The sequence below is a fragment of the Psittacula echo genome (assembly GCF_963264785.1).
Source record: "Psittacula echo genome assembly, contig: SCAFFOLD_118, whole genome shotgun sequence".
Taxonomy (NCBI): domain Eukaryota; kingdom Metazoa; phylum Chordata; class Aves; order Psittaciformes; family Psittacidae; genus Psittacula; species Psittacula echo.
Window position 1 is genome coordinate 30,243 of NW_027664218.1, and position 13,680 is coordinate 43,922.

At 57.4% G+C, this 13,680-nt stretch overlaps 1 protein-coding gene across 1 annotated transcript in view; it reads right to left on the reverse strand.

The window, feature by feature from the left end:
* Positions 1-381: 381 nt before the first annotated feature.
* The window catches only part of LOC308232645 (chromodomain-helicase-DNA-binding protein 3-like), a gene marked incomplete at its 5' end in the record, with an annotated part of 60,733 nt that continues 47,434 nt past the window's right edge, over positions 382-13,680 (reverse strand). Inside the window, 7 exons of the mRNA XM_080639876.1 lie at positions 382-550; positions 2,389-2,515; positions 5,840-6,003; positions 8,386-8,581; positions 12,163-12,295; positions 13,296-13,404; positions 13,522-13,635. Of these exons, the coding sequence (XP_080496002.1) occupies positions 447-550; positions 2,389-2,515; positions 5,840-6,003; positions 8,386-8,581; positions 12,163-12,295; positions 13,296-13,404; positions 13,522-13,635 (947 nt within the window). The remainder of the gene's footprint in view (positions 551-2,388; positions 2,516-5,839; positions 6,004-8,385; positions 8,582-12,162; positions 12,296-13,295; positions 13,405-13,521; positions 13,636-13,680) is intronic.

Below are 13,680 nucleotides of genomic sequence, written 5' to 3' on the forward strand. Positions count from 1 at the left end.
GGTCCCCATGGACACCCCCGGACCCAAGTGCCATAGCCAAGGAACCGGGTTTTATTCTGCTGCGGTTAAACAAGTGCCCCAAGGTTTGGGGGGGGGGGGGGGGTAGTTTTGGGGTGACCCCTGGGGACACCCCTGGGTGGGGGGGGTGGCGGAGGGGGGAGGGGGGGGGGAACGACACAGGGGCCACCCCAACCCCGTGGTCCCCCCCCTCTATGGGGGGGGGATATATATATATATATATTTATAGCTGCAGTGGTCCTTGTCACCCCCCCCCCATAATGGTACCTCCCAACCCCCCCCCCCCCATAGCGGATTTGGGGTGAAAAGAGGCGATTTTTTGGCAGTGGTGCCCCTCCCCCACCGCTGCCAAAGTTGGGGGGGGGGGGGAGGGGGGGATGGGGGGAGGGGACATAAGGGGGGGGCCCCCCCAATGGCCCCCCCCCCTTTTAGTCGTCGATGCAAATGACCTCCCCCCCCCTTGGCTCCTTCTTGTCCTGGCCCTCGGCCTCGCGCTCCCGCTTCACCAGCACGGGGGGACCATTGGCAGCGGCTGCGGGGGGGGACAGGGGGGTAATGGGGGTGATGGGGGAATGGGGGCAATGGGGGCAATGGGGGTAATGGGGGCAATGGGGGTAATGGGGGTAATGGGGGCAATGGGGTAATGGGGGTAATGGGGGTAATGGGGTAATGGGGGTAATGGTGGTAATGGGGGTGATGGGGTAATGGGGGTAATGGGGTTCACGTAGAGACACAGGACCCCCACCCAAAGACCCAGGCACCCATGGATCCCCCCATGCTCATAGCACCCATGGGCCCCCATCCATGTCCATAGCACCCATGGGCTCCTATCCGTGCCCATAGGTCCCCATCCACACCCATAGCACCCATGGGTCCCCATCCACACCCACAGCACCCATGGGCCCCCATCTACACCCACAGCACCCATGGGCCCCCATCCACATCCATAGCACCCATGGGACCCCATCCACACCCATAGCACCCATGGGACCCCATCCACACCCATAGCACCCATGGGACCCCATCCACACCCACAGCACCCATGGGCCCCCATCCACATCCATAGCACCCATGGGACCCCATCCACACCCATAGCACCCATGGGACCCCATCCACATCCATAGCACCCATGGGACCCCATCCACACCCATAGCACCCATGGGACCCCATCCACACCCATAGCACCCATGGGCCCCCATCCACACCCATAGCACCCATGGGACCCCTATCCACACCCATAGCACCCATGGGACCCCATCCACACCCATAGCACCCCATCCACACCCATAGCACCCATGGGACCCCATCCACACCCATAGCACCCCATCCACACCCATAGCACCCATGGGTCCCCATCCACACCCATAGCACCCCATCCACACCCATAGCACCCATGAGCCCCCATCCACACCCATAGCACCCATGGGACCCCATCCACACCCACAGCACCCATGGGCCCCCATCCACACCCATAGCACCCATGGGACCCCATCCACACCCATAGCACCCATGAGCCTCTATCCACACCCATAGCAACCATGGGGCCCCATCCACATCCATAGCACCCATGGGACCCCATCTACACCCATAGCACCCATGGGCCCCCATCCACACCCATAGCACCCATGGGACCCCATCCACACCCATAGCACCCATGAGCCTCTATCCACACCCATAGCAACCATGGGGCCCCATCCACACCCATAGCACCCATGGGCCCCCATCCACACCCATAGCACCCATGGGCTCCCATCCACACCCATAGCACCCCATCCACACCCATAGCACCCATGGGCCCCCATCCACACCCATAGCACCCCATCCACACCCATAGCACCCATGGGACCCCATCTACACCCATAGCACCCCATCCACACCCATAGCACCCATGGGACCCCATCTACACCCATAGCACCCATGGGACCCCATCTACACCCATAGCACCCATGGGACCCCATCCACACCCATAGCACCCATGGGACCCCATCTACACCCATAGCACCCATGGGACCCCATCCACACCCACAGCACCCATGGGCCCCCATCCACACCCATAGCACCCATGGGCTCCCATCCACACCCATAGCACCCATGGGACCCCATCTACACCCATAGCACCCCATCCACACCCATAGCACCCATGGGACCCCATCTACACCCATAGCACCCATGGGACCCCATCTACACCCATAGCACCCATGGGCCCCCATCCACACCCATAGCACCCATGGGACCCCATCCACACCCATAGCACCCCATCCACACCCATAGCACCCATGGGACCCCATCCACACCCATAGGCCCCCATCCACACCCATAGCACCCATGGGCCCCCACCCACACCCATAGCACCCATGGGTCCCCCCTCACCGGTGATGAAGGACCCGGGTGGCATCTGGCTGTAGTTGGCCCCTCCAGGGGGGAGGGCTCCGGGTGGGGGGGTCCCAAAGGTGCCCCCATAGCTCTGGGGGGTGGCGTAGGGCCCTGGTGGGAAGGTCTGGGGGGGGGGGGACAGCGGTGTCACCTCCCCAGGGATGGCACCGGGACGGGGAGCACCGCGGCTGGGCAAGGCCAATGGGTCCCTATGGGTGGCACCAAGGGTGGGATGTCCCCAATGGATGCCCATGTCCCCAAGGTGAAGAATGGTCCCCAAGGATAAGGATGGTCCCCAATGGATGCCCATGTCCCCAATGGATGCCCATGTCCCCAAGGTGAAGAATGGTCCCCAAGGTGAAGAATGGTCCCCAAGGTGAAGAATGGACCCCAAGGACAAAGATGTCCCCAATGGATGCCCATGTCCCCAAGGTGAAGAATGGTCCCCAAGGACAAGGATGTCCCCAATGGATGCCCATGTCCCCAAGGTGAAGGATGGTCCCCAAGGTGAAGAATGGACCCCAAGATGAAGAATGGTCCCCAAGGACAAAGATGTCCCCAGTGGATGCCCATGTCCCCAAGGTGAAGAATGGTCCCCAAGGACAAAGATGTCCCCAATGGATGCCCATGTCCCCAATGGATGCCCATGTCCCCAAGATGAAGAATGGTCCCCAAGGACAAAGATGTCCCCAGTGGATGCCCATGTCCCCAAGGTGAAGAATGGTCCCCAAGGTGAAGAATGGACCCCAAGGTGAAGAATGGTCCCCAAGGACAAAGATGTCCCCAATGGATGCCCATGTCCCCAAGGTGAAGAATGGTCCCCAAGGACAAAGATGTCCCCAGTGGATGCCCATGTCCCCAAGGTGAAGAATGGTCCCCAAGGTGAAGGAAGGTCCCCAAGGACAAAGATGTCCCCAATGGATGCCCATGTCCCCAAGGTGAAGAATGGTCCCCAAGGTGAAGAATGGACCCCAAGGTGAAGAATGGACCCCAAGGTGAAGAATGGTCCCCAAGGACAAGGATGTCCCCAATGGATGCCCATGTCCCCAATGGATGCCCATGTCCCCAGTGCGAATGAACGTCCCCAAGGTGAATGAAGGTCCCCAAGGTGAAGAATGGTCCCCAAGGACAAGGTTGTCCCCAATGGATGCCCATGTCCCCAAGGCGAATGAAGGTCCCCAAGGTGAAGAATGGACCCCAAGGTGAAGAATGGTCCCCAAGGACAAAGATGTCCCCAATGGATGCCCATGTCCCTAAGATGAAGAATGGTCCCCAAGGACAAGGATGTCTCCAATGGATGCCCATGTCCCCAAGGTGAAGGAAGGTCCCCAAGGTGAAGGAAGGTCCCCAAGGTGAAGAATGGACCCCAAAGACAAGGATGTCCCCAATGGATGCCCAGGTCCCCAAGGTGAAGGAAGGTCCCCAAGGTGAAGAATGGACCCCAAGGTGAAGAATGGTCCCCAAGGACAAAGATGTCCCCAATGGATGCCCATGTCCCTAAGGTGAAGAATGGTCCCCAAGGACAAAGATGTCCCCAATGGATGCCCATGTCCCTAAGGTGAAGAATGGTCCCCAAGGACAAGGATGTCTCCAATGGATGCCCATGTCCCTAAGGTGAAGAATGGTCCCCAAGGACAAGGATGTCTCCAATGGATGCCCATGTCCCCAAGGTGAAGAATGGTCCCCAAGGATAAGGATGGTCCCCAAGGTGAAGAATGGTCCCCAAGGACAAAGATGTCCCCAATGGATGCCCATGTCCCCAAGGTGAAGAATGGTTCCCAAGGTGAATGAAGGTCCCCAAGGTGAAGAATGGACCCCAAGATGAAGAATGGTCCCCAAGGACAAAGATGTCCCCAATGGATGCCCATGTCCCCAAGGTGAAGAATGGTCCCCAAGGTGAATGAAGGTCCCCAAGGTGAAGAATGGTCCCCAAGGTGAAGAATGGACCCCAAGGTGAAGAATGGTCCCCAAGGTGAAGAATGGTCCCCAAGGTGAAGGAAGGTCCCCAAGGACAAAGATGTCCCCAATGGATGCCCATGTCCCCAAGGTGAAGAATGGTCCCCAAGGTGAAGAATGGACCCCAAGGTGAAGAATGGTCCCCAAGGACAAAGATGTCCCCAATGGATGCCCATGTCCCCAAGGTGAAGAATGGTCCCCAAGGTGAAGAATGGACCCCAAGCTGAAGAATGGTCCCCAAGGACAAAGATGTCCCCAATGGATGCCCATGTCCCCAAGGTGAAGAATGGTCCCCAAGGTGAATGAAGGTCCCCAAGGTGAAGAATGGACCCCAAGCTGAAGAATGGTCCCCAAGGACAAAGATGTCCCCAATGGATGCCCATGTCCCCAAGGTGAAGAATGGTCCCCAAGGTGAAGAATGGACCCCAAGGTGAAGAATGGTCCCCAAGGTGAAGAATGGTCCCCAAGGACAAAGATGTCCCCAATGGATGCCCATGTCCCCAAGGTGAAGAATGGTCCCCAAGGTGAATGAAGGTCCCCAAGGTGAAGAATGGTCCCCAAGGTGAAGAATGGACCCCAAGGTGAAGGAAGGTCCCCAAGGACAAAGATGTCCCCAATGGATGCCCATGTCCCCAAGGTGAAGAATGGACCCCAAGGTGAAGAATGGTCCCCAAGGTGAAGAATGGACCCCAAGGTGAAGAATGGACCCCAAGGACAAGGATGTCCTCAATGGATGCCCATGTCCCCAATGGATGCCCATGTCCCCAGTGCGAATGAAGGTCCCCAAGGTGAATGAAGGTCCCCAAGGTGAAGAATGTTCCCCAAGGACAAGGATGTCCCCAGTGGATGCCCATGTCCCCAAGGTGAAGAATGGTCCCCAAGGTGAAGAATGGACCCCAAAGACAAGGATGTCCCCAATGGATGCCCATGTCCCCAATGGATGCCCATGTCCCCAAGGTGAAGGAAGGTCCCCAAGGTGAAGAATGGACCCCAAGGTGAAGAATGGTCCCCAAGGACAAAGATGTCCCCAATGGATGCCCATGTCCCTAAGGTGAAGAATGGTCCCCAAGGACAAAGATGTCCCCAATGGATGCACATGTCCCCAATGGATGCCCATGTCCGCAAGGTGAAGGAAGGTCCCCAAGGTGAAGAATGGTCCCCAAGGACAAGGATGGTCCCCAAGGTGAATGAAGGTCCCCAAGGTGAAGAATGGACCCCAAGGACAAGGATGGTCCCCAATGGATGCCCATGTCCCCAAGGCGAATGAAGGTCCCCAAGGCGAATGAAGGTCCCCAAGGCGAATGAAGGTCCCCAAGGTGAATGAAGGTCCCCAAGGACAAGGATATTCCCCATGGATGCCCATGTCCCCAAGGCGAATGAAGGTCCCCAAGGTGAAGAATGGACCCCAAGGACCACGACGCCCCCAACGCACACCCACGTCCCCATTGCACGTGTGTGTGTGTGTGTGTGTGGGGCAGGGGGGGTGCCTTACCGGCGGGGGGTGGCTCTCGGTGCCCTTGCTGGCCAGGCGGCTGAGGATGCTGCGCTCGGACATCTGGAGCCGGGCGGCGATGGGGGGGATGCGCGAGAGGGTGGCGGGCAGGCGGGTGACGTCCGCCTTCATGTCGCTCAGCAGCTCCTCCAGCTGGTTCAGCACTGGCCCACGGGAACAAAGGGGTGGTTTTTGGGGGGGGGGGGGGTAGGAAAAGAGAGAGAAAGAGGGGTAGGGGGGGCCCCGTCAGCGCCGGGGGGCCGTCCCGAGCCTACTCGTAGGTTACTCATAGGTTACTCATAGGTTACTCATGGGGTGCGGGGAGCGGAGATACTCACGTGAGGGCAAGGGAATGGGGTAGGGAAGGGGAAGAGGTACTCAAGGGGTACTCGGGGGATGCACCTATACGGGGGGGGGGGGGGGAATGGGGGCATGCTCCAGGGTGGGAGGAGTCGGAGGTACTCTGGGGGTACTCCAGGGATGCTCCTTCCATGCACTGGAGCCCCTCTTTGCTCTGAGCGCACTGGAGCTACTACGGGTTTACTCTGGGTCTGGTGTTCAGACACACCAGGGCACAGTCCTTAGGCCCACCAGAGCTACTCCTTCACTACTCCTTAGCTACTCCTTCACTACTCCTTAGCTACTCCTTCGCTACTCCAGGTCTGCTGCCTCTAGACACAATGGAGCTACGCTGGGTACACGCCTTTAGCAACACCAGAGTTACTCCAGGTAGGGTCCTTACTCCCTCTGGGCTACTGCAGGGCTACTCTGGGCATCCTCATCACTGGCTCCTGCCCGGGGCTAAGAGGATGCAGGCACGGCACTGAGGAGACTCATTGCACAGCCCCATCCGCCTGGGATACTCATTGCTTACTCCAGGGATACTCATTGCTTACTCCAATGATGCTCATCTCTTACGGAAGTGGTGCTCATCACTTCCACCTGCGGTACTCAGTGCTTACTCTTGTGATACTCATAGCTTACACCTGTGATACCAATTCCTTACTCCAATGATACTCATCGCTTACTCCAGTGCTACTCATTGCTCTACTCCAATGATACTCATCCCTTACTCCAATGATGCTCATTGCTTACTCCTGTGCTACTCACTGCTCACTCCAGTGCTACTCATTGCTTACTCCAATGATACTCATCGCTTACTTCAATGATACTTATGGCTTAGGCCAATGATACTCATCCCTTGCTCCAGTGCTACTCATTGCTCTACTCCAAGGATACTCACTGCTCTACTCCAATGATACTGCTTACTCCAATGATACTCATCGCTTACTTCAATGATACTCATTACTCTACTCCAGTGATACTAATTGCTTACACCAATGATACTAATTGCTCTATTCCATTGATACTCATTGCTTACTCCAATGATACTCATTGCTCTATTCCAATGATACTCATTGCTCTACTCCAGTGCTACTCATCGCTTACTCCAATGATACTCATCGCTCTACTCCAGTGCTACTCATCCCCTACTCCAGTGCTACTCATCGCTCTACTCCAGTGCTACTCATCCCCTACTCCAGTGCTACTCATCGCTCTACTCCAATGATACTCATCGCTCTATTCCAATGATACTCATCGCTCTACTCCAGTGCTACTCCTCGCTTACTCCAATGATACTCATTGCTCCAATCCAGTGCTACTCATCACTCCAGTGCTACTCATTGCTCTACTCCAATGCTACTCATTGCTCTACTCCAATGCTACTCATCGCTCTACTCCAATGCTACTCATCGCTCTATTCCAATGATACTCATCGCTCTACTCCAATGATACTCATCGCTCTACTCCAATGATACTCATCGCTCTATTCCAATGATACTCATCGCTCTATTCCAATGATACTCATTGCTCTACTCCAGTGCTACTCATCCCCTACTCCAGTGCTCCTCATCGCTCACTCAGCACCTTCCTCTGGAGCCCTCCATTAAGCACACCAGAGCTACTCCGCACCTACACCAGAGATACACCGTCCATGCCCCCCGGGGCCAAGCCATCACATGCAAGCAGGGGCCGCCCCGCCGCCGCACACCAGCGCTACTCCAGCCTTCCTCATCACAGCATGCACCGGGTTCGGGGGGGGGGGGCACATACTCCCCCCATGCCCCCAGTTACACGGGGCACCCGGGGGCCATCCTCCAGCCTCCAACCTTAGCGCAAAGCCCCATAGCCCCTTGCGGCCACCTCCAAGCCTCACCCCACTTACTCCGAGCTTACTCCGAGTTTACTCCGAGTTTACTCCGAGTTTACTCACACCTCAAAAACCTCCCCCCCCTGTTCTCAGGGACCTTTCCCAACCTCCCCCCCCCCACCCCACCCCCCCCCCCCCCGCCCCGGGCAACTTTTTGCCCCCCCCCCCAACCCCTGCCTCCGGCCGCCAGAAAGCAACAAACGCAGAGCAAGGATACACCGGGAGCCGGTTGGGAAGGAGAACCCCACTTTAATGATCGAGGCGCGCGGGTACAGAGGTGCGAGGAGCTACACGGGGCGTCCGCGCCGGGCGCGCCGGCCCCCCCGCCTCTTACCCTTGTGTAGGACGGCGTTCGCGGGCTTGTTGCCCGCCAGCGACTCCTTGGACAAGTGCTGGTGGCTCTCGGCCAGGCACTCGACCTCGGCGAAGCGGGTGTTGAGGGCCATGGCGGGGTGGCTGGGGTCCTGCGTCATGTTCAGGTAGGCGGCGCGCCGCAGCTGCTCCTCGATCACCAGCGCTTGCTCCAGGAGCTGTGGGGAGGAGATGGGGCAGGGGGGGGGGGGGCGAAGATAAAGGGGTGGGGAGGGGGGGGGGTAATGGGGTTGTGGGGGAGAGGGGGCAGGTTTCACCAAGGGCATCGCTGCGAGGGCCTCGGGGTCAGAAGGAGAGGCCAACTCTGGGGGTAGCCAGCAGCAAGAGCACCCAACTGGGACCTCAACCATCACCAAGAGCATCCAAAGCACCCAACTATGACCTCAACAATGACCAAGAGCATCCAACTGGGACCTCAGCCATCACCAAGAGCACCCAACTGGGACCTCAACCATCACCAAGAGCATCCAAAGCACCCAACTGGGACCTCAACAATGACCAAGAGCACCCAACTGGGACCTCAACCATCACCAAGAGCATCCAAAGCACCCAACTGGGACCTCAACCATCACCAAGAGCATCCAAAGCACCCAACTGGGACCTCAACAATGACCAAGAGCACCCAACTGGGACCTCAACCATCACCAAGAGCATCCAAAGCACCCAACTGGGACCTCAACAATGACCAAGAGCATCCAACTGGGACCTCAACCATCACCAAGAGCACCCAACTGGGACCTCAACCATCACCAAGAGCATCCAAAGCACCCAACTGGGACCTCAACAATGACCAAGAGCACCCAACTGGGACCTCAACCATCACCAAGAGCATCCAAAGCACCCAACTATGACGTTACCATCACCCAGAGCACCCAACTCTGGCGGTACCCATCACCAAGAGCACCCAACTATGACCTCAACAATGACCAAGAGCACCCAACTGAGGCCTCAACCATCACCAAGAGCATCCAAAGCACCCAACTGGGACCTCAACAATGACCAAGAGCACCCAACTGGGACCTCAACCATCACCAAGAGCATCCAAAGCACCCAACTGGGACCTCAACAATGACCAAGAGCACCCAACTGGGACCTCAACCATCACCAAGAGCATCCAAAGCACCCAACTATGACCTCAACAATGACCAAGAGCACCCAACTGGGACCTCAACCATCACCAAGAGCATCCAAAGCACCCAACTATGACCTCAACCATCACCAAGAGCACTCAACTGAGACCTCAACCATCACCAAGAGCACCCAATTATGGCATTAACCATCACCAAGAGCACTCAACTATGACCACAACAATGACCAAGAGCACCCAACTGAGACCTCAACCATCACCAAGAGCATCCAAAGCACCCAACTGTGACGTTACCATCACGCAGAGCACCCAACTCTGGCGGTACCCATCACCAAGAGCACCCAACTATGACCTCAACAATGACCAAGAGCACCCAACTGAGGCCTCAACCATCACCAAGAGCATCCAAGCACCCAACTATGACGTTACCATCACGCAGAGCACCCAATTATGGCATTAACCATCACCAAGAGGACCCAACTATGACCTCAACAATGACCAAGAGCACCCAACTGAGGCCTCAACCATCACCAAGGGCATCCAAGCACCCAACTATGATGTTACCATCACCCAGAGCACCCAACTCTGGCGGTACCCATCACCAAGAGGACCCAACTATGACCTTAACCATCACCAAGGGCACCCAATTATGGCATTAACCATCACCAAGAGCACTCAACTATGACCACAACAATGACCAAGAGCACCCAACTGAGACCTCAACCATCACCAAGAGCATCCAAAGCACCCAACTGTGACGTTACCATCACGCAGAGCACCCAACTCTGGCGGTACCCATCACCAAGAGGACCCAACTATGACCTCAACAATGACCAAGAGCACCCAACTGAGACCTCAACAATGACCAAGAGCACCCAACTGAGACCTCAACCATCACCAAGAGCACCCAACTGAGACCTCAACCATCACCAAGAGCATCCAAAGCACCCAACTGTGACGTTACCATCACGCAGAGCACCCAACTCTGGCGGTACCCATCACCAAGAGCCACCCAACTATGACCTCAACAATGACCAAGAGCACCCAACTGAGACCTCAACAATGACCAAGAGCATCCAAAGCACCCAACTGGGACCTCAACCATCACCAAGAGCACCCAACTGAGACCTCAACCATCACCAAGAGCATCCAAAGCACCCAACTGTGACGTTACCATCACCCAGAGCATCCAACTCTGGCGGTACCCATCACCAAGAGGACCCAACTATGACCTTAACCATCACCAAGGGCACCCAATTATGGCATTAACCATCACTGAGAACACCCAATTATGGCATTAACCATCACCAAGAGCACCCAACTGGGACCTCAACTATGGCCAAGGGCACCCATGACCCCTGTGCACACGCAACCCTCATGCACACGTGACCCTTGTGCACGTGTGATCCCTGTATACACAGGACCTTCATGAACACATGACCCTGGGCCACACGTGACCCTTGTGCACACGTGACCCTGGTGAACACGTAACCCTCGTGCACACATGATCCTTGCGCACACGTGACCCCTGCATACACATGACCTTCATGAACACGTGACCCTTGTGCTCACGTGACCCTGGTGCACACGTGCCCCTTGTGCAAGCACCATCCCCATGCACACGTGACCCTGGTGCTTGTGCACAAATAACCTTCCTGAACATGCTGCCCTCGTGCATACATGACCATGATGAACACGTGACCCTCATGCACACACAACCCTTGCACATACATGACCCTGGTGCACTCGTGACCATGATGAACACATGACCCTGGTGCACACATGACCCTCATGAACACTTGACCCTGGTGCACACGTGACCATGATGAACACGTGACCCTCATGCACACATGATCCTGGTGCCCATGTGACCATGATGCACACGTGGCCATGATGAACATGTGACCCTCATGCACACATGACCCTGGTGTACACGTGACCCTCATGCACACATGACCATGATGCACACATGACCCTGGTGCACACATGACCATGATGAACACGTGACCCTCATATACACGTGACCCTGGTGCAAATGTGACCCTCATGCACACATGACCATGGTGCACACGTGACCCTCATGCACACGTGACCATGATGCACACGTGACCATAGCGCACACGTGACCCTGGTGCAGACGTGACCATGATGCACACATGACCCTCAAGCACATGTAACCATGATGAACACATGACCATGATGCACACATGACCGTCATGCACACGTGACCCTGGTGCACACGTGACCATGATGAACACGGGACCCTCATGCACACGTGACCCTGGTGCACATGTGACCATGATGAACACGTGACCCTGGCGCACACGTGACCCTCGTGCACACGTGACCCTGGTGCACATGTGACCATGATGCACACGTGACCCTCATGCACATGTGACCATGATGCACACGTGACCCTCATGCACATGTGACCATGATGCACACGTGACCCTCATGCACACATGACCATGATGCACACGTGACCCTGGCACACATGTGACCATGATGAACACGTGACCTTCATGCACACATGACCCTGGTGCACACGTGACCATGGCACACACGTGACCCTCGTGCACACGTGACCATGATGAACACGTGACCCTGGCGCACACGTGACCCTCACGGCAAGCCCCGCCCCGGGGCCCTCACCTTGAAGCGCCGGGCCAGGAACTTGTTCTTCATCTCCAGGAAGTTCCCTTTGGAGGCTTCGCCCTTGAAGGGTTCGTTGATGACCCCGAAGGCGCCGTCGTTCTGGATGTCGGTCCAGCGCGCGTAGCCGTGGCTGAGCGCTAAGGACCGTCACGTGTCAGCGCGCGCGGCGTCACGCGTGGCGTCACGTGTGGGCGTCACGTGGTCGCCGGCTCACCACGTCATCCTGCCCCTCACGTCACCCGCAGTGCGCGGGGCCGCGGCCGAGCGCCGAGGAGCGTCACGTGTCCGCGCGCGCGGCGTCACGTGTGGCGTCACGTGTGGCGTCACGTGTGCTACCAAGCCACTGCCATTGGGTCGCCTTGGCCCCAGCGCGCCCCCCATGCTAAAGGGCACCGGCACCGCGGCACCGGCGCCCCTACCTTGGTGTCACCCTCCTTGGGGCTGCCACTGCCACCAGGGAGCAGGAGAAGGAAGAAGAGGGAGAGGGAAGGGGAGGAAGAGGAGGAGGAGGAGGAAGAGGAGGAAGAGGAAAAGGAAAAGGAAGCAGGAAGAAGCAGGAAAAGAGGAGGAAAAGGAAGAGGGAAGGGGAGGAAGAGGAGGAGGAAGAAGGAAGAGGAAGAGGAGGAGGAAGAGAATAAGGGAAGAGAAGCAGGAAGAAAAGGAAGGGGAAAAGGAAGAGAGAAGGGGAGGAAGAGGAGGAGGAAGAAGAGGAAGAGGGAAGCCAAAGAGGAGGAGGAAGAGGATAAGGAAAGGAAGCAGGAAGAAGCAGGAAAAGAGGAGGAAAAGGAAGAGGGAAGGGGAGGAAGAGGAGGAGGAAGAAGGAAGATGAAGAGGAGGAGGAGGAAGAAGAGGATAAGGGAAAGGAAGCAGGAGGAAGAGGGAGAGGAAAAGGAAGAGAAGGGGAGGAAGAGGAGGAGGAAGAGGGAAGCCAAAGAGGAGGAGGAGGAGGAGGAAAGGAAGCAGGAAGAAAGGGAAGAGGAGGAGGAAGAGAGAAAGGGAGGAAGAGGAAGAGCGGAGATGGAAGAGGAGGAAGAAGAGGAGGAGGAAGCCGCTAAGGAAGCAGGAGCCGGAGAAGAGGAAGCCGAGGCGGAGGACGGCGGAGGAAGGGCAGCGCAGCGGCGGAAGGATACAGCACGATGCCCGCCAGCAGCCAGTAGTCGTGGCGCCGGTGCCAGATCTCATTGAGCTTCCCGGAGGAGATGGCGGCGCGCTCCTCGTTCTGCCACAGCGTGTGCAGCTCTATGGGGCAGAGATGGGGCGGGGACGGGGGGACGGGCACACGGGGGTCAGCGCCGCCCCTCGGGCTCCCCCCATAGTGTGTGTGTGTGTGTGTGTGTCCCGTCCCGTCCCCCTCACCCGTGAAGCCGCCGTCGGCGATGTTGAACATGAAGCGCGGCTTCTCGGCCCGGTCGTCGCGGCGCCCGTTGGCGCGGGGCTCGCCCCTGGGCTCCTTCTCGGCCTTCGGCTCCTCTGCGGGGGGGCAAAGAGGGGGCGCAGGGGTGAGCTAAGGGGGTG